Source organism: Eleutherodactylus coqui, chromosome 2 (assembly GCF_035609145.1).
Source record: "Eleutherodactylus coqui strain aEleCoq1 chromosome 2, aEleCoq1.hap1, whole genome shotgun sequence".
NCBI lineage: Eukaryota > Metazoa > Chordata > Amphibia > Anura > Eleutherodactylidae > Eleutherodactylus > Eleutherodactylus coqui.
Genome location: NC_089838.1, coordinates 190989620 through 191011397, shown reverse-complemented (window position 1 = coordinate 191011397; position 21778 = coordinate 190989620). Strand labels below are relative to the sequence as shown.

General features: G+C 44.7%; 1 protein-coding gene across 1 annotated transcript in view; it reads right to left on the bottom strand.

Annotated features, from left to right (window-relative positions):
* PRKCQ (protein kinase C theta) overlaps positions 1-21778 on the bottom strand; it is a 109132-nt gene that overhangs the window by 41742 nt on the left and 45612 nt on the right. The window contains exons 3-9 of the mRNA XM_066592106.1: positions 20191-20390; positions 19060-19120; positions 16345-16507; positions 7346-7377; positions 7174-7259; positions 4293-4422; positions 390-499 (exon numbers count right to left, since the gene is read on the bottom strand). Coding sequence (XP_066448203.1) covers positions 390-499; positions 4293-4422; positions 7174-7259; positions 7346-7377; positions 16345-16507; positions 19060-19120; positions 20191-20390 — 782 coding nt within the window. The remainder of the gene's footprint in view (positions 1-389; positions 500-4292; positions 4423-7173; positions 7260-7345; positions 7378-16344; positions 16508-19059; positions 19121-20190; positions 20391-21778) is intronic.

Sequence of the window (21778 nt, the reverse complement as noted above, 5' to 3'; positions counted from 1 at the left end):
TTGACTGTTTTACATTTTTTAATAAAAGAAGAACCAAGTATAATACTTATTGAAATATTTGTGATTTTCCCCCCAATTAAGTCCACAATTCTTTTCTTTTTCTTCCCAGTCTAGTGCTCATATTGGCTTAGAAAGCATCTTTCCTGAATTCTTTGTCTTTTGGCAAGCCAAGTAACCTATATCAAATTTCCTTTAGGCTGCATGGTATTAAGGCTCCAGCACCAAAGGCCTAAGACTCTACTAAATATAGCTTAGATCACTACATCGACGTTTGGTGCAAAGAGACAGGATGTTGCAGCCATATTTTAGCCTTATAAACAAAGGAGAATAAAAATATGCCATTGATGTGACATAGAGTAACGCTTCCAGTCGAGGACAGCTCTATTTACCTGTTGTGTGCTCTCTATCATTGCCAGTGCTTCTGCCATCAGTTTCTGATTAACCCCACACAGGTTTGCTACTTTAGTCTCACATTTGTGATGGACGTTCATACCACATTCTTTATGCAAAAGAAGAAGAAACATAGTTAAATGATAATTTCTTACACAAAGCTGCTCCTGTTATTTGTTAATACTGACATATTGTCTGGCATCTGATAGATGTCTCAATTACATTGTTTTAATTAAAATGTCAAGTTCTGACATTTTTAATTATGAAATAGATATAAGCTTGATGCCAGTCCTGGCTTGTCCTACATATGCTTCATTTATGTAAGGTACAATCTATCATTAGACATTGCTAAAGAGGTTGTATATGTTATAATGTCATTAATTTGTGCTTAATACTATGCTCAAATGTGCAGTAGTTATTTGTCAAGTATAGTCAGGGTTGGATTGGCCATTCAGCCAACCGGGAATATTCACAGTAGGCTGGTTGGGTTCTGGCAGGGGCATAACTAAAGGCTCAGGGGCCCTGATGCAAAACGTGAGCTGCCCCCCCCTCTATCTGTATCTGTACCCGTACCCATACCTAAATCATGCTGCACAGAAACATAACTTGAAGCTTCTGGGCCCCAATGCAAAACCTGTAACAGGGCCCCTAATTATAATGCTTTATACATAGTACTGGACTCCCTATATGGAGAAGAGAGGCCTTATGGGCCCCCTAAGGCTCCTGGGCCCAGGTGCAACCGCATCCTCTATAGTTACGCCCCTAGGTTCTGGGGCTTGTGGGGTAGTATGTGGTCATGAAGTGGCAGTATTAGTTGGCCCTTCTATAGTGTTATTACTGGTAGTATTGATCTTTGTAGTGGTCTTTATTCAGTGGAAGTATGTTGGCATTAATCATTGTGTGGGGGTAATATGTGGTCATGGTGTAGTGGTATTATTTGGACGTTATATAGTATAATGGCTGGTAGCTCTGGTCTTGGTATGGTGGGTTTTGTGCAGTGACAGTATAGAGGTAATTATATGGCTTGATGATTACAATGATACTATGTGTGTACTTTCACAAAATAGAAAAAGAAATTGAAACGGTGTAAATTTACTTTTATTAACAATTATTCCTTTATCTACTAGGGACGTCACAATGTAATCTTTGATATACTTCATATAGCAGAGAATTATTTCCTCTACATCTAAAAGGCAAAGTCATCGATTAGGTTGTGCTGAAGGCCTCTGGCTGGCATAATTACCCATTGGCATAATGCATGGGTAATTGCTGACACCTGCCTACTTGTATTTGCCCCACTTGCTGCTGGCTTGGGCCCACCTACGACATGGGGCCACTGTGTAATTTTTTTTCCAGGGCCACTTTGATTTTCCAATCCACTGCTGAGTATAGTGCAATGAATGTGAATGTGGTTTTACAAAAAGTCTGTGCGGTTTATAGGGCATGCTGCAGATTTTATATGAAGCCAGCATAAGCTTTATGTTGTGGATTTTTAGTACATGTGCTTTTTGTAGTTGATTTGCTGGCATATACACATGAAAGTTTTGTACCATGTGTAAATATGACCTTCATGGAGTTGTCTGGGACTTAATGGGGTTGCCCAAGATTAGAAAAATATAACTTCTTTCTTCCAAAACCAGCACCACAGCTGTTCATGGGTTGTCTGGTATTGTAGTTTTCCATCCCGTGAAGTGACTGGGGATATACTGCAATGTAACACAGAAGCGGTAGACAGGTGTAGTCCTGTTTCTGGACTAACACTGCCATGTTATTAACATTTTTTTCCTAATCATAAGCAATCCTTTTAAATATTGATGATCTATGCTTAGCATAGGTCATCAATATCGGATGAGTGTGGGTCCAACCCCTGGCACCTTTGTTATTCAACAGTTTGAAGGGGCGTCACTGCCTGGACAAGTGTTGTAGCCTCTTCATTGTATACCAGGCACTGCACAATACATTACATATAGGATGCGCCTGGTTATGCAGCTCAGTACTATTCACTTGACTGGAACTGAGCTTCAGAAAATCCATGTGATTGATGAACATGATGTTACAGGTCCAAATGTGTTTGGCCTCATCAAACAGCTGATCATTCAAAGTGCTGGGCTTTGCATCCTCACCAATTTGGTAATAATGACCTATCCTAAGCATTGGTCATCAACATTTTAGTCTTATAAACTTCTTTACAAACGTCTCAGCTATTTTATAAATGTGGATTCAGTGTTGTTAAGACACTATAGTGAAGTGCTTGTCAATCTGTGAGGAGGGCTGTAGTGGTGACCTGCCCCCACTTGTTAGTGAGGCATATATATATATATATATATATATATGCTGCAAAGGCCTCTCTATGGTTGCACCAGTTTCTGGTTTAGTAGCATAACTAAATAAGTTTGCGTTTATTTTGTCATACTTGCTTCAAGAGACAAACTTTAAACTAAATAGCTACTGTAATTTTTAAGTATTGGGCATGGGCTATGTTCTGACTAGCGAGGTACTGGTAGGAAAAGACTAGAGATGAGCGAGCGTACTCGGAAAAGCACTACTCGCTCGAGTAATTTGCTTTATCCGAGTATCGCTGTGCTCGGGTCTGAAGATTCAGGTGCCGGCATGGAGCGGGCAGCTGCAGGGGAGAGCGGGGAGGAACGGAGGTAAGATCTTTCTCTCCCTCTCTCCCGCCCGCTCTCCCCTGCTCCCCGCTGCGACTCACCTGTCAGCCGCAGCGGCACCCGAATCTTCAGGGACGAGTACAGCGATACTCGGATAAAGCAAATTACTCGAGCGAGTAGTGCTTTTCCGAGTACGCTCGCTCATCTCTAGAAAAGACTGAAAACCATGCTATATTGTGTAAAAGTAGAATGTAATGTTTTTCATATGAGGGAAAGTGTTTTATGTTTTACGGCTCATGAATGCACATAACATTATACAGAGTGTAGTCAAAAAGACAGATCAAGTGCTATATCTCCATACTGGTGTACTGGTGTCCTATATTGAAATAACAGTAGTGTATTTGAATATGAAGGCATCAATGCGCTACATGATGGTATGGTGCACGAGCCCCTGGGGGCCCCTGAACATGGATTTCAATTTTGCATTGTAGCCCCTGTAAGAGACAGTAAGTAAAACCCAATTGCAGAGTTGATCAGTAGCATGTGAGAAGCAGAAATCCATTATCCACATCTCCTTAGTCCTGTAGAACCGCTGCTAAGACTGAAGTAAGAATAAGCATACTCAAAGTGGCCTCCTTCTGCTATGATACATGCATAGAGCCGTCGTTGGACCTCGTTCATTTCAGGGACTCTCAACTCAGACCGGTAGCTGAATCTCCTGCAGACCACGGTGGATGAGTTCCTGGATGATCTGCCCCTATTGTAGCACGAGTGGCCACTTTAAGTATACTTTCTCTATCTCTTACAGGGGCCACAGCACAAAATTGAAATCCATGTTCCGGGTTTCCCAAGGGCCGTGTGCCTATCATGTAGAGTATCTATGCCCTCCTATGCAAGTCAACTATGTTTATTTCACCATAGGACACCAGTATTGAGATACAGCATTGCATCAGTCTTTTTGACTACACCCTGATAAATTACTGTACTTTTATTCTAAGTAATTCCATGTATAGTTGGTTACTACCAAACAGAAACGATTATGAATTTATAAAGTTAAACCCTAAAATATACCTTCATGGTAAATGTGTGCACTGCCTAAAGCTGGTAATAACAAGTGAAAGATATTCTATCAGCCTATGAAGATTGGTAAATGTTTCTTAAATTGCCAATAAAACTTTGCGCAGAGCTGGAACCGCAGGGGGCATCTCTCAGGCAGCGTAAAATAGCTTTAATGCTATAGATAAAATCACTCCTATTCTTTTCTGCTGTCTATAAGAAGACTCTTGAACTTACCCAGACACTTTAATCCTTGCTTTGCCAAGCCCCACAGAAGGGTCCCGCAGTGTTCACAGAAGGTGGGGCTTTTATAATTGTACACTTTAAATCTGTGTGGCATATCTATCTTAAATCTCTCTTTGTGGAGCTGTAAAAAAATTGGTCATTGGAATCAGCTGAGTATTCAAATATGCAGTGTTACAAAAAGACATGATAGAAAGTTCTGCAACTTGGATGTAATGTGCTGGGAGTACGGCATTCATTTCAGGGTCATTATTATCAGTGGGTGGTGCATGCAAGAATTGATGTGCACCTATTGTGTAATATGGCTTAATATCACGTATCATGCATAAGATATATGTCCATACATTTGTATGCTTGTACACTTTGATCTGCAGGGTTTATTACTTACAGCATTGAAGGATACAATTTTTCAGTGAAAGCAACTTAACTTTTTGGCATCCTCTATACATGCTTAGAATGTGTTATAGCAATGATGCGGGTATAATATATATTTTATTAATGAAAATACCCATTCTTCTGAAAGGGCTAATGTCCACAAATGTTTTCTTGCTGCGAGCTCAATGTTCAAGCTATTCCACAGCGTGAAAGAAACTGTGACATGCTCTAATTGCCATGGAAAAACGCACAACCGGTTTCCATTGTAGTCAATGGAAGAGGGTCGTCACACGATACTTCCAGTGTGAGCTCAGCGTCACCCCCCACCGCCGTTGCGTCATGCGCTGCACTGCACATGTGCGTTGGCTCGCCGGACGGGACTCAAGCGGCGGATCTGGAGAGGTGAGTATGGGGTCTTTGACGGACTCCGCTGCGATATTCGGCTGACGGAGTCCGTCACGTCCGTGGGCATGAGGCCTAATTTCTCTTGGAAGTATATAAATGAATTGACAATTAAGAATTACACCTAAACAAACACTATTATCTTCTCTCATGCCCTAATCGCTGAAATTAACCATCCCATTGCATTGAGCTTCGTGCAGCAGGGACATCATCTGAAGCCTGTGAGTAACCCACTGGACACTAGACGGAGCTTAGATGCGACCTGCAGTTGGATGCCCTATCTTTGTTAGGTGCGCAAATTTAGCGATTGGTTCCTAAGAAGCAAGTCCTGTGCGTGCCTTTAATGCGCGCAGACAGGGCTCATGTAAATGAGGCCTAAGTTTGATTGGGAGTGGCTCTATACAGAAAAAATGCTGAAATAACAATGGCCCCTTCATTTTAGTGGCCAGTATGTGCTCCAAATGTCAAATCCCTACCAATCATTAAGTAATAGCACCTTAGCCAAACAATATAACTTGCTTCTATAAACCACTCTTCGCTCTCAGACAGCACAAGGTATTTCCATCACCAGCACTTGTCAAGTGTGCAGGCATTTTTATTCTAAGGTACCCCAATAGAACACTGACTGCAGGTTTGCTGGTTACTTACTAAAGTCACTCACTCATTTACTGAAACCATTTCAAGTTGCACTTATTGATCTGTCGACTTACTTCTGAGTGTCAATGGGGACAATATCAGTAAAAATTATTCATTGAACCTATTCCATCAACGAAAGCCTCAAAGTCATCATCGTAGGGAGGAAGACTACTAAGTCTGTCTTGCTTATATTTGTTATTCTGCATTTGATGATTTGTGTTTCCTGAGCCAAAGCTTATGAAGTGTAGATGGAAGGTACAAAGTGCACCTCATGGATACAGGGACTAGACTTCAAACACTTTTGAAGTGGAGGAGAACTGAAGGTTTTATGCAGGGGTCATGTATGAACCAGGAGTGCAGTGCAAGTGAAAAAATATTGAAATACCTTATCTGCCAGTAGCATCTTTTAGAATCTTTTTATATGAGGCAACAGACTGTGAAACCAATATTATACAGAGGTGGCACACATAATAGAATAACATAATACAAAATATGAATGCACCATTAAAAATCTATCAATGAAAGCATCTACTACTTTCCCAGAGCTCATCCCCCGCATTTAAAAATCTCCTGAATAGCATTTCTATTTAATCATGCAAAGACTGCAATCATATGTCACTAGACATAAAGGCAGATATGTCGGGAGTCTAAAAAAGCTAGTGGAAAGCCCTAAAGTAGCTGCCATGGTGGACACAAAGGTGTTTTTCCAGAAATAAGTACAGCAAAGAAATAGTTTGAGTATTTTAAAAACTTGAAAAAGATGAACGTCAAGTGCTTATATTTACGAAAAAAGGGATAAATAATGTTTAATAGTTTTCTTTGAACTTAGGACTGATTGGCAGGAAAGAAATGGACAGCATTAAACCTTTGCAATCCAATTTTGGATTCAGGGTTACCTAGGGGGCTTTCTGGCTAGAGCCAGTACTGCAGTATGTGACATGCTGGAGAGGCCCGCAACAACAGAGCGGCCAGTAATATACAGTAAGAATACCCTGCCGGACGCCTTCCGTCATTGGAGCTGTACAGCCTTCAATCAGAATGTTGGAAGACGTCAGACAGCGGATTGGAAAGGGTTAAGAGCATAACTAACATAGAGGTTAGACCATACATCTGCTATTGGGCTCATGGAGATATGGGGACCATCTTTGGTTGATCTCATTGCCTTTGCTATTGGGTGCCAAGAACTTACCTCTTCAAAGGAACTGCATTGCAAGTAAACAATAGGGTGTAAAATTTCTTGTAAGTCATCGAAAGGGCATAAAATGGAAAACAAACATAAGCAAAGTCCTGGTGGGTGAAACCTGGCACCGTAATGAGGGACCCATTTTGACCTTTCTATGGGCCCCCTCACTTATATTTATGTCACTGGCCAACTTGTCCCACTACTAAGTCTGCAGGTATCCTTTCTGTACAAAGTATGTGATAATGTGAGGAATTACAAGTTATGAAGTGACAGACATACCACTGTTTCTTTGCTGTTAACTGCAGATCCTGTGCACTTTGCGATGACTTTGTCAATACATTTCTTGTGTATAGCTGCATTGCACTCTAAGTATAAAAACATTAAAAAAATAATATTTTGGGCCATTATTTATAGGTTTTCAAAAAAATAAAATCAAAGCTAAAATACTTACGTCTGCATTGGTATCCTTGCTTGTTTAGGCCCCTAAACAAATGATGAAATATGGAGAGAAAATATTAGCAAAGGATTTAATAAAATGCAGCTGGTAATATAAAATGAATTTAAGTGCAGTAAATGTTATTAAACACATTGTTTTTAGGTCAACATTTATCTCCTATCCGCATGATGCAGCCAACCACACCGGCCATTAGAATTATGTATTAGCATAGGCAACAGCAAAACACGTTAATATGGTTTCTGCATCCCCAACAATCAGCTCAAAGGGATAAAAAGCGCGTAGGTTTACAGACAAAGGACACATTACCATATTAAGCACAGCCTTTATTACTCTGGTTGGAAAGATAATGAAAACCCTAATAAATCCATAAATATTTATTTTTATTATTACTATTATTTAGGGTTTATTAGGATTTTTCATTATGTTTTAATCAGGTAATAAAGTTTATGTTTTATAGTCTTAGGAGGCGTAGAGTGCTAAGGCTGCAGAAATGCAGTCCTAAGCTCTCGCTCAGGACCTGAAGGTTGTGAGTTCAATCCCCGCTTGGTTCAGGTAGCCATCTCAAAGCTAACTCATCCTACTGAGGTTGGTAAAATGAATAACCAGCTAGGTGGGGGGGAATAAATTACATGAAAGCACTGCGGATTAAGTTGGCGCTATACAAATAAAAAGATTTATTTATTTATATTTTTATGTAAATACAAGTCCTTTGTCTATGATATAAAAGAGTATGATACACAATACTCATTGCTAACCAGCCAAAGTAGAATATTGATTGATGTTATGCACAGGATAGAACTAGATGATGTCAGTAGACAAATGACATAGGGAGCTTAGGTTGATCGTTCTTAGGCTGGGTTCACATGGGGCGGAATTGCCGCAGAATGTTCGTGGGGAAAGTCCGCACAGCAATTCCACCCACGGCTCCTAATCCCAGGATTAGCCAGCAAACTGGATGAGATTTTGCCAAAACCTTGTCCACATGCTGCGGCCAAGCCATCCGAAAACTAACATACGGTGCGGAAATCAATTCCGCAGCATGCCAATTCTTTTCTCTTTGCCCCAGTGGCCTCTTCCCTCTCTATGGGGAGACAAAGCCACAGTGGAATGCCGATGGCGAAACTGCTATAAAACTTGCTGCTAAAAGCCACGGGTTTTGAAGCTGTGCTTTCCCAGCGGAATTCTTGCGGTTTTTCGGTGCCTCCACTCTGCGAGAATTTTGCTGAAATTCCATCCCGTGTGACCCCAGCCTTAGGGGTAAAATGATGCAACTAGAGATGAGCGAACGCGTTCGTCCGAGCTTGATATTCGTGCGAATATTAGGGTGTTCGGGATGTTCGTTATTCGTGACGAACACCATGCGGTGTTCTGGTTACTTTCACTTCCTTCCCTGAGACGTTAGCGCGCTTTTCTGGCCAATTGAAAGACAGGGAAGGCATTACAACTTCCCCCTGCAACGTTTAAGCCCTATACCACCCCCCTGCTGTGAGTGGCTGGCGAGATCAGGTGTTCGCCTAATATAAAAGTCGGCCCCTCCCGCGGCTCGCCTCAGATGCGGTGTGAGTTAGATGAGGGACAGTGCTGTTTATACCGGAGCTGCTGTAGGGAAAGAATTGGTAGTTAGTGTAGGCTTCAAGACCCCCCAAAGGTCCTTATTAGGGCCACTGATAGCTGTGTGTTGGCTGCTGTTAGCAGTGGGATTTTTTTTTTTCTCAAAGTCGCCTCTGCAGACCGTTGCACCTGGCATTAGGGACAGAAGTGCTGCATAGGCAGGGAGAGTGTTAGGAGTGAGTGTAGCCTTCAAGAACCTCAACGGTCCTTTCTAGGGCCATATTTATCCGTGTGCAGTACTGTCCAGGCTGCTGTTGGCTGTGCTGCATTTTTTTTGGGCTTCTCAAAATCGCCTCTGCAGAGCATTCCACCCTCCATTGATACTGCAGGGAAAGAATTGTATAGGCAGGGCCACAACACAGTTATTATTCATAGAATATACGCAGTGCTGCCTGTTGGTGGGAAAAACCTGAAAACAAATCTATTTGTCCAGCCTCTGTCCGTCCTAACGCCTGTGGACACGTGTGAGCTGCGTGAAAAACATTGCTAAATCATACGCACCCAGCTACGCTTTACTGCTGGCTTCGCCATTTGCTTTCCTTAATTGGGAAAAAAAATACCTGCTCTGCCACAGTTAATAACTCTGCTACCCTCACGTTCTGTGACACATAAGCAGGGACACAGCGCAGTTATTAAACTTCGCAGGTTCATTGAATATACGCAGTGCTGCCTGTTGGTGGGAAAAAACTGAAAAGAAATCTATTTGTCCAGCCTGTGTCCGTCCTTACGCCTGTGGAGACGTGTGAGCTGCGTGAAAAACATTGCTAAATCATACGCAGCCAGCTACGCTTTACTGCTGGCTTCGCCATTTGCTTTCCTTAATTGGGAAAAAAAATACCTGCTCTGCCACAGTTAATAACTCTGCTACCCTCACGTTCTGTGACACATAAGCAGGGACACAGCGCAGTTATTAAACTTCGCAGGTTCATTGAATATACGCAGTGCTGCCTGTTGGTGGGAAAAAACTGAAAAGAAATCTATTTGTCCAGCCTGTGTCCGTCCTTACGCCTGTGGAGACGTGTGAGCTGCGTGAAAAACATTGCTAAATCATACGCAGCCAGCTACGGTTTACTGCTGGGTTCGCCATTTGCTTTCCTTAATTGGGAAAAAAAATACCTGCTCTCCAAGAGTTATAATAACTCTGCTACCCTCACGTTCTGTGACACATAAGCAGGGACACAGCGCAGTTATTAAACTTCGCAGGTTCATTGAATATACGCAGTGCTGCCTGTTGGTGGGAAAAAACTGAAAAGAAATCTATTTGTCCAGCCTGTGTCCGTCCTTACGCCTGTGGAGACGTGTGAGCTGCGTGAAAAACATTGCTAAATCATACGCAGCCAGCTACGCTTTACTGCTGGCTTCGCCATTTGCTTTCCTTAATTGGGAAAAAAAATACCTGCTCTGCCACAGTTAATAACTCTGCTACCCTCACGTTCTGTGACACATAAGCAGGGACACAGCGCAGTTATTAAACTTAGATAATTCATTCACTAGAGGCAGTGGGGCCTTTCGTTTTCCAAAAAGGGCAAAAATTATATTTGGCCTGCAGTCTTGCGCCAATTTATTTCCTGCCTGGGAAATCTAATCACTGGTAATACAGCATGCTGAGGGGTAGGGGTAAGCCTAGAGGACGTGGACGTGGACGTGGCCGAGGACGCGGAGGGCCAAGTGAGGGTGTGGGCACAGGCCAAGCTCCTGATCCAGGTGTGTCGCAGCTGTCTGCTGCGCGATTAGGAGAGAGGCACGTTTCTGGCGTCCCCACATTCATCGCCCAATTAATGGGTCCACGCGGGAGACGGTTATTAGAAAATGAGCAGTGTGAGCAGGTCCTGTCCTGGATGGCAGAAAGTGCTTCGAGCAACCTATCGTCTACCCGCAGTTCTGCGCCGTCCACTGCTGCCAATCCGAATCCTCTGTCTGCTGCTCCTCCTTCCTCCCAGCCTCCTCACTCCACTACAATGACACCTGCTCAGGAGCGGGAACACTCCCAGGAACTGTTCTCGGGCCCCTGCTTAGATTGGGCAGCAGCGGTTCCTCTCCCACCAGAGGAGTTTATCGTCACTGATGCCCAACCATTCGAAAGTTCCCGGGGTCCGGGGGAAGAGGCTGGGGACTTCCGCCAACTGTCTCAACAACTTTCTGTGGGTGAGGAGGACGATGACGATCAGACACAGTTGTCTTGCAGTGAGGTAGTAGTAAGGGCAGTAAGTCCCAGGGAGCAGCGCACAGAGGATTCGGAGGAAGAGCAGCAGGACGATGAGGTGACTGACCCCACCTGGTGTGCAACGCTTACTCAGGAGGACAGGTCTTCAGAGGGGGAGTCAAGGGCATCAGCAGGGCAGGTTGCAAGAGGCAGTGCGGTGGCCAGGGCCAGGGGTAGAGGCAGGGCCAGACCGAATAATCCACCAAGTGTTTCCCAAAGCGCCCCCCCGCGCCATGCCACCCTGCAGAGGCCGAGGTGCTCTAAGGTCTGGCAGTTTTTCACAGAGACGCCTGACGACCGACGAACAGTGGTGTGCAACCTTTGTTGCGCAAAGCTCAGCCGGGGAGCCAACACCAACAGCCTCACCACCACCACCATGCGCAGACATATGATGGCCAAGCACCCCACAAGGTGGGACGAAGGCCGTTCACCGCCTCCGGTTTGCACCCCTGCCTCTCCCCCTGTGCCCCAACCTGCCACTGAGATGCAACCCCCCTCTCAGGACACAGGCACTACCGCCTCATGGCCTGCACCCACACCCTCATCTCCGCTGTCCTCGGCCCCATCCAGCAGTGTAGTTCAGCGCACCGTTCAGCCGTCGCTTGCGCAAGTGTTCGAGCGCAAGCGCAAGTACGCCGCCACGCACCCGCACGCTCAAACGTTAACCGTCCGCATCGCAAAATTCATCAGCCTTGAGATGCTGCCGTATAGGGTTGTGGAAACGGAGTCCTTCAAAAGTATCATGGAGGCGGCGGCCCCGCGCTACTCAGTTCCCAGTCGCCACTACTTTTCCCGATGTGCCGTCCCAGCCCTGCACGACCACGTCTCCCGCAACATTGTGCGCGCCCTCACCAACGCGGTTACTGCCACGGTCCACTTAACTACGGACACGTGGACAAGCACAGGCGGGCAGGGCCACTACATCTCCCTGACGGCACATTGGGTGAATTTAGTGGAGGCTGGGACAGAGTCAGAGCCTGGGACCGCTCACGTCCTACCCACCCCCAGAATTGCGGGCCCCAGCTCGGTGGTGGTATCTGCGGAGGTGTATGCTTCCTCCACTAAAGCACCCTCCTCCTCCTCCTCCTCCTCTGTCTCACAATCAAGATGTGTTAGCAGCAGCATGTCGCCAGCAGTCGGTGTCGCGCGGTGTGGCAGCACAGCGGTGGGCAAGCGTCAGCAGGCCGTGCTGAAACTACTCAGCTTAGGCGATAAGAGGCACACGGCCCACGAACTGCTGCAGGGTCTGACACAGCAGACCGACCGCTGGCTTGCGCCGCTGAGCCTCCAACCGGGCATGGTCGTGTGTGACAACGGCCGTAACCTGGTGGCGGCTCTGCAGCTCGGCAGCCTCACGCACGTGCCATGCCTGGCCCACGTCTTTAATTTGGTGGTTCAGCGGTTTCTGAAAAGCTACCCACGCTTGTCAGACCTGCTCGTAAAGGCGCGCCGGCTCTGCGCACATTTCCGCAAGTCCCACACGGACGCTGCCACCCTGCGCACCCTGCAACATCACTTTAAGCTGCCAGTGCACCGACTGCTGTGCGACGTGCCCACACGGTGGAACTCTACGCTCCACATGTTGGCCAGGCTCTATGAACAGCGTAGAGCTATAGTCGAATACCAACTCCAACATGGGCGGCGCAGTGGGAGTCAGCCTCCTCAATTCCTTTCAGAAGAGTGGGCCTGGTTGGCAGACATCTGCCATGTCCTTGGTAATTTTGAGGAGTCTACCCAGGTGGTGAGCGGCGATGCTACAATCATTAGCGTCACCATTCCTCTGCTATGCATCTTGAGAAATTCCCTGCAAACCATAAAGGCAGCTGCTTTGCGCTCGGAAACGGGGGCGGGGGAAGACAGTATGCCGCTGGATAGTCAGGGCACCCTCCTGTCTATTTCACAGCGCGTACAGGAGGAGGAGGAGGATGAGGAGGAGGGGGAAGAGACAGCTTGGCCCGCTGCTGACGGTACACCGGCTGATTGCCTGTCATCCTTTCAGCGTGTATGGCCTGAGGAGGAGGAGGAGGAGGAGGATCCTGAAAGTGATCTTCCTAGTGAAGACAGCCATGTGTTGCGTACAGGTACCCTGGCACACATGGCTGACTTCATGTTAGGATGCCTTTCTCGTGACCCTCGCGTTGCACGCATTCTGGCCACTACGGATTACTGGGTGTACACACTGCTCGATCCACGGTATAAGGAGAACCTGCCCACTCTGATTCCCGAAGAGGAAAGGGGTTCGAGAGTGTTGCTATACCACAGGACCCTTGCGGACAAGCTGATGGTAAAATTCCCAGCCGACAGCGCTAGTGGCAGAAGGCGCAGTTCCGAGGGCCATGTTGCAGGGGATGTGCGTAGATCGAGCAGCATGTACATCCCAGGCAGTGCAACAGTCTTTAAGGGCCTGGCCAGCTTTATGGCTCCCCACCAAGACTGTGTCACCGCTCCCCAGTCACGGCTGAGTCGGCGGGAGCACTGCAAAAGGATGGTGAGGGAGTACGTAGCGGATCGCACGACCATCCTTGGTGACGCCTCTGCCCCCTACAACTACTGGGTGTCGAAGCTGGACACGTGGCCTGAACTAGCCCTGTATGCCCTTGAGGTGCTTGCTTGTCCTGCGGCTAGCGTGTTGTCGGAGAGGGTGTTTAGTGCGGCTGGGGGAATCATCACCGATAAGCGTAGCCGCTTGTCAACCGACAGTGCCGACAGGCTAACACTCATCAAGATGAACAAAGGCTGGATTTCGCCAGACTTCTGTTCTCCACCAGCGGACAGCAGCGATACGTAAGCAATACGTAGGCTGCACCCGCGGATGGAAGCTACGTTCTCTCTCACCATCCAAAACGGGGACATTTGTGCTTCATCAATCTGTGTCTAATATTCCTCCTCCTCCTCCTCCTGCTCCTCCTCCTGAAACCTCACGTAATCACGCTGAACGGGCAATTTTTCTTAGGGCCACAAGGCTCACTCAAATAATTTTTCAGAACAATTTTTATAAGTTTCAATTAGCTTAAAAGCGTTGGAACTTTAACTTGAACCAATTTTTCGTTACACTGGGCTGCCTCCAGGCCTAGTTACCACTTAAGCCACATTAACCAAAGCGATTAATGGGTTTCACCTGCCCTCTTGGCTGGCCATGGCCAATTTTTGGGATGTACATTAGTACTGTTGATACAGCAATTTTTGTGGGCCCTCGCCTACAGTGTAATCAAATTAATTTTTAGCCCACCTGCATTACAGCTGACGTTACCTCAGCTGTGTTGGGCAATGCAATGGGATATTTCTATGTACCGCCGGTGGCTTCCTGGCACCCACCCAGGCAGTGGGTCCACAGGGAGTTAAACCTACATGTGTCCACTTGTAAAGAACCCCAGTCTGACTGGGGCATGCAGTGTGGGCCGAAGCCCACCTGTATTACGCACGACATTACTACCTCAGCTGTGTTGGGCAATGCAATGGGATATTTTTGTGTACCGCCGGTGGGTTCCAGGGAGCCACCCATGCTGTAGGTGCACACTGAGTTTTTAATACATCTGTACACTTCTAAAGAACCCGTCTGACTGGGGCATGCAGTGTGGGCCGAAGCCCACCTGTATTACGCACGACATTACTACCTCAGCTGTGTTGGGCAATGCAATGGGATATTTCTATGTACCGCCGGTGGCTTCCTGGCACCCACCCAGGCAGTGGGTCCACAGGGAGTTAAACCTACATGTGTCCACTTGTAAAGAACCCCAGTCTGACTGGGGCATGCAGTGTGGGCCGAAGCCCACCTGCATTAAGCACGACATTACTACCTCAGCTGTGTTGGGCAATGCAATGGGATATTTCTGTGTACCGCCGGTGGGTTCCAGGGAGCCACCCATGCTGTGGGTCGACAGGGACTTCACAATAGGGAGTTGTACCTGCCTGTGTCTATGAATTAAAAAGCCCGGTCTGACTGGGGCATGCAGACACCTTGACAGAATGAATAGTGTGTGGCACATAGGTTCCCCATTGCTATGCCCACGTGTGCAGCTCCTGATGGCGGTGGCACAGGATTCTATTTCTCATTGCTTCTGTACAGCATTGTGGGCTATCGCTCCGCCACTTTTAAAGAGGGTCGCTGCCTAGCCGTGCCAACCTCTGCAGTGTATGCCTGAGGTCCCTCGTCATGGCAGACGCAATTCTAAATAGACATGAGCGTGGTGTGGCATGAGGGCAGCTGAAGGCTGCGCAGGGACACTTTGGTGTGCGCTGTGGGGGGGAGGGGGTGCGGTTGGGCAGCATGTAACTCAGGAGAAGTGGCAGTGGAGTGTCATGCAGGCAGTGATTGTGCTTTGTTGGAGGTAGTGTGGTGCTTAGCAAAGGTATGCCATGCTAATGAGGGCTTTTCAGAAGTAAAAGTTGTTGGGAGGGGGGGGGGCCCACTCTTGCCGCTATTGTGGCTTAATAGTGGGACCTGTGAACTTAGGATGCAGCCCAACATGTAGCCCCTCGCCTGCCCTATCCGTCACTGTGTCATTCCCATCACTTTCCTGAATTGCCCAGATTTTCACACATGAAAACCTTAGCGAGCATCGGCGAAATACAAAAATGTTCTGGTCGCCCATTGACTTCAATGGGGTTCGTTGTTCGAAACGAACCCTCGAGCATCACGGGAAGTTCGTTACGAATAACGAACACCCGAACATTTTGGTGTTCGCTCATCTCTAGATGCAACGCATCCCCATGGGGTATTTCAGTGCTGCACATTTAAAGCAGAAAACAAGAAAATAGCTGTTGCTAAGGTAAACAGCAATTGTATTTATATGCTGGTATTGGTGAGACTTTCCCAATGGACCCATTTAATAAGACTATTATGAATTACATTATGGAATAGGATCGAGCATGTAAAGCTCTTTTTTGGATAGAACCAAGCACAAGTCAGGACTACTAAGTAATCTAAAAACTCGGAAATCAGGAAACTTGTAAAATGGATCATTTCACATTAATACGGAGGAAGAATATGTGTGTATCGTTTAAAATGCTGCAGATTTACAGTATATCTAACACATAATGTGAAAAAACACCAGATCACATACTCTGTTCTTTGTTTGAAACCTACAGTACATCTAGCATTTTAACACACGCAAACACAATGATCACTGCATGTACTATGCAAATCTACAGGATGAAAATCATTAAACATTACAATTACCATACAAATTCATGACAAACGGAGCAAAACGTTGGCTGTGGGAAGAAAGTAGCTGTAAACTCATGACACTTGACGTTATGAACCTTGGCCTGTTTAATGGCTCCACGACGCTGATGTAAAGCAAATTTACTTTCAGAGTCTGAATCATAATGGCTTTTTGGATCTGTGGAAGAAAATCAACATGAAATAAAACGAAAAATAAAAGCAAGGAAGAACAACTATTACTTTTAAATGCGACTGTCATCACCTTAGTAATTGGTATTCATGTTTATGCTATAAATAAGCAACTAACCAAAAAGATCACAAATGCACAAATATATAAAATACACATTTTGTTAATGAGAAACAAAATACACAAGTAGGGGGAAGGAAAAAAGGTACACAATATAAAAGTAATTCAAAAACATGAATCTAAAGCCTTCAGAAATACTGAGGACTTGTCATGGTTGCTTCCACATGATTATAGATATATTTTCTAGGGTAAGTGCATGTGGCCCAGGTTTGGGACATGGGGACATCCTTGTCGGGGTACTCGCCCTACTTTAGGCAGGGGGTTTTCATCTTCTGGGTGTTAGGGCTTGATTTCCCTTTTTTTCCCTCTTGTTTGTGTTTGGTGGTGGTTTTGGTGTTTTACACATAAACGCTCAGCACGGATGTAATAGGACTTAAACTTGTAATTCATCTCATAATAGCATGTGGGATAAAAGAGTAAAAATGAATCCAAGAGGTTGCATAGACCTAATACATGCAGATTTTGCTATTAGCTGAAGCCAACCACTTGAGAAAAGGTGCATGTCCTCTGAAACATTGCGTAATGTTCATCTCTTTGAGGGTAGTTGGCTTCAGTTAATAGTAATCTCTGCATGTATTTTGGATATGTATCCTCTTTTCCTAATATATTAACATAATATGTAAGGCTGAAAAAAAGACCAGTTCAGCCTATTATCGTCCATCCAGTCCAGCTTATTATTGTGTAGTATTGATCCAGAGAAAGGCAAATAACCTGATGCGGTAGAAACCAATTTCCCTCATTTTAAGGAAACAATTCCTTCCCAACTCCAAATCTGGTAATCACACCTTCTGAAGTAATAGCTTGTAATATTGCACTCAAGAAGTCAAGCCCTTCTTAAACTCTTTTAGTGAGTTTACTATCACCAGGCAAAGAGTTCCATAGTCTCACTGCTCTTACAGTAAAGAACCCCTTTCTACGTCGGTGTAGAAACCTTCTTTCCTCTAGACATAGAGGATGCCCCCTTGTTACAGTCACAGTCCTGAGTATAAACAGATGATCGGAGAGATCCCTGTATTATCTCCTGATATATCTACACATAGTTATTCGGTCACTCCTCAGCCGCTATTTTCTCTAAACTAAAATAAGCAATTTTGATAACCTCTCTGGGTATTGTAGTCCGCCCATTCCCTTAATTACTTTAGTTGCCTGCCTTTGTAGGAAAACCATTGTATGCTTCAACATAAGAATTTTGTTTTACCAGATTTTCTTTTGGGAATGTCCTAGAAGGAAGCTGGGAATTCCAACTTACTCTGCTTGGGTCAGGTGCACTATTACTATTTCACTGAAAGATACAATCTACACAAAAGTAACAAATATTCCAACTGGAATCCCTCAGAGTATAATATACTGCGCAATATACATAATGAGGTTAACAAACAACACTTCTATTTACAGGCATAATCAAGCACAAATGGAAGACTATAATTAACGAGGAGTACATTTATTTCAAAGCACCATGTTAAGATAGTACTCTTTGAGCTACTAATGAAGCTGCAATGATGTCTTGCATATATCCACACAGAGAAGAGGAGATCTTGCGTCCCTATCACTCTGTTGATTTAGGGCTTGTACCCACTGGCGATAGACTTTCCTGCGATGCGTGAGTGAGTGAAAACGCATGATGATGAAACCAATGATTTTCAATGGTTTCATTCTCATTTGGGATGTTTTCACTCTCCACCTCCAGAAAGCACTACCTCTAAATTGGCTGAGCGCTGAGACCAATTAGAGGCAGTTCTCAGCCGTCACTGTATGACAGCTGAACGCTGCCTGTGATTGGTCACAGCACTCAGCCAATCAGAGGCAGCGCTCAGCCATTCATTGAATTCAATGAATGGCTGAGCGCCGCCTCTGATTGGGCACAACACTAAGCCAATCAGAGGTGGCGCTTTCTGGAGGCGGAAATTTTTCAATCCCCGGCCACCAGAAGATAGATAAAGACTGACAGGGGCAGAGAGAAGAGTCGGATCTTCTAAGTCAGTTAATTTTTTTTAAACTTTTTTTTACAGCTAGAGATGATTTTCGGGGTAGGGCTTATATTTCAAGCCTCCCCACCTGAAAATCATCACTACAGGTAGCAGCACCGGCCCCATTGAAAGCAATGGGATAGCATCATGGACCTCTGCCACAGCTGTGACAGCTGTGGCAGGGGAGTGCAACGTACTCCGCATGTTTTTAATGGGGCCAATACTGCTGCCGCTGGCTCCATTGAAAACAATGGGCGATAGCGCAGATTTTTCTTAGCGTTGTGACAGTTAAGTGAAGACATTACAAATGAGAATGAAACCATTAAAAATCATTGGTTTCATAATCATGTGTTTTCACTCAATCTCACATCACAGGAAAGTCTGTGGCAGTGGGTATGAGCTCTAAGTTTGACCTCTGGTTTTGAAACAATGCTTTTAAAAAAAATATATACTTGCCTGTTTGTTCCAGGAAATACTTTGCATTCATTATCATTCTGCCATGTGGTTTAAGTTCTATCTGCACAGAAAACAAAAATGAGCATTTTTACATTATTCCCCGCGCAAAGTTTTTAAAAGAAATTAATTTAAAAATTTTTTTGAAAGAAAACAAATAATAATAAAATAAAGTATTTCCTGGTTTTATGACTTAGACTCCTGATGGAGTCAACACTGTATAACTATTATCGGCACATAATAACTTTTCTGGAGGTGCCAGCGCCATGTTGTGTTTCTGCACTTTGCTCAGTTAACTTACAGCTAAAATTGTATACCTTTTTGTAATATTGCTGAAGTCTCCAAGTTTATGTAATATGTTCTTCATTTACTTTACTTTTATGGATGTTCTGTATACATTAAAGTCAATGTCGAAACCTTACAAGACAGATTCTAAGTGAGATTATCTATCTACCGTGTTTCCCCCGATAATAAACCCTACCCTGATTTTCAGGGAGAGGGGTGGGCTTGAAATATAGGCCATCCCCTGAAAATAAGCCCTAGCTAAACTACATGTAAAAAAAAAACAATAATCACCTAGCAGCCGGCGCTCGCATCCCTTGCGCTAGGCTGCGGCGCTGCTGCAGGCTTCTGTGTCCTCCTGCATGCTGACAGAGCAGTTCTTTCTAGTAGCAGGGCTTAAATACTCCGCTTCCAGCAAACTAATGCTCTGATTGCTTAATCGAGCGCCGCGTCAGCCAATGAAAGCCGACTCTCGATTAACCAATCACAGCCATTCAATGATATAATTCAATGAATGCCTGTGATTGGCTAATCAAGCGTTGGCTCTCATTGGCTGATGTGGCGTTCGATTAACCAATCAGAGCATTAGCTTGCTGGAGGCGAGGTATTCAGGCCCCTTTACCAGGAAGAACTGCTCTGTCGACGTGCAGGAGGACACGGAAGCCTGCAGCAGTGACAGAGACCAGCGCAAGGGACCTGATCGCCAGCCGCTAGGTGAGTATTATAAGACACCCCCTCCCTGAAAATAAGACACTGTGCCTCTTTTGAGGCAAAAATTTATATAATAGAGAGTCTTATTTTCAGGGAAACATGCTATCTATCTATATTATGAAAAAAACAAATTAATCTTACCCATATCTCCATCTTGCCACTATTTTTTTTGCATCTTTCAGCCAGAGCAAATAGCTCAATTGTGGTCTCTGACACCACCCCTGCAGTCCTTCCTTCCACAATGATATGCATAACTCTCCCTTTGTTAATATGAGCATCAAATGTGCTCTCCCAGGGTGGATACATTGTTGGCTTCTTCTGTACATAAATCCTACCATTTTCTGCAATGAAAAAAAAAAGTTAATGGAATTGTATTTAAAATCACATACAGCATACAAGACTGAAAACAGTGATAAGAAAAGTAAGAATTACAGTGAAACCTCTACTAGCATTGACATCTACTAGGGCTGACCTCGGGTAAGGCCATTTTTTTAGCCAAAATGTTGTCTCTAGTAACATTGGTTGCCTCTAATAACACTGGCCCATTGTGCCGGCCCACCTGACCTTGCTGCTGAACCCACGTCTCTGCTTGGTGTCTCCTCCTGCTGCTGCTAATGCAACCCACCCTTCTCCACCATCAGCGATGGGTAATACACTAGTACAGTGCTGTACTGTACAATTGCACTCCAAAGTAACAGCACAGACTACATAGTAATAACGCTGAGGACAGATGATGATGTGACCTGCAGTCCTATGTAACAGCACAGAGAACACAGTGATAATGCTGAGGACAGATGATGTACTGTAGTACAACAGATGTCACCTGCAGTTCTATGAAACACCACATAGAACACAGTGATAATGCTGAGGACAGATGATGTACTATAGTACAACAGATGTCACCTACAGTCCTATGTAACAGCACAGAGAACACTGATAGCGGTGAGGACAGATGATGTACTTCAGTACAGCAGATGTCACCTGCAGTCCCATGTAACAGCACAGAGAACACAGTGATAACACTGAGGACAGATGATGTACTGTAGTACAGTAGATGTGACCTGCAGTCCTCTGTAACACCACAGATAACACACAGTAACATGTTCCATAACATATTAAATGTTCATTTATTCTGTACAGTAGTCTTTTATTGTCATTTATTATTGTAATTGCTTTTGGTATTAAATGCCATATTTATTCTCCATTAAAAGTGGTTTGGCGTGTTTTTGGAATGTCCAGAATAAATTAATTGGATTTACATTGATTCCTATGGAAATAATTACCTTGAGTAGCAATGGTTTCAGGTAAAGCTGCTTGTTCTCGGATGGATTACCAACGTTAGTAGAGGTTTTACTGTAAGCTTAGAACGGTGCACTATGTTTGGCCAAAGTGCAATTTATGGAACTTAAATAACACTTTAACATAGGAATATAAACACAGAGTTAAGTCACCTTTTCACTAAGAATTGGAATGTCAATGCATATGGAAAGGATTCAATATAAGGCTATGATCACAATTGTGTCAGAGAATGTGGCGCAGATCAGAAACAAAATGCTGGAGAAAGTAGAGCAGCACGCTGTGTCATTTTGTCTGTGTTGGAGGGCAAGATGGAAGCGTGACGGATCCCATTATAGTCAACAGGGTCACACTGGCACAGTTTGTTTCTGTCTTAGAATGGATATGGCATTACATTTTCTCTGAATGCATTTTGGAGGTCTAGGCCTAAGGA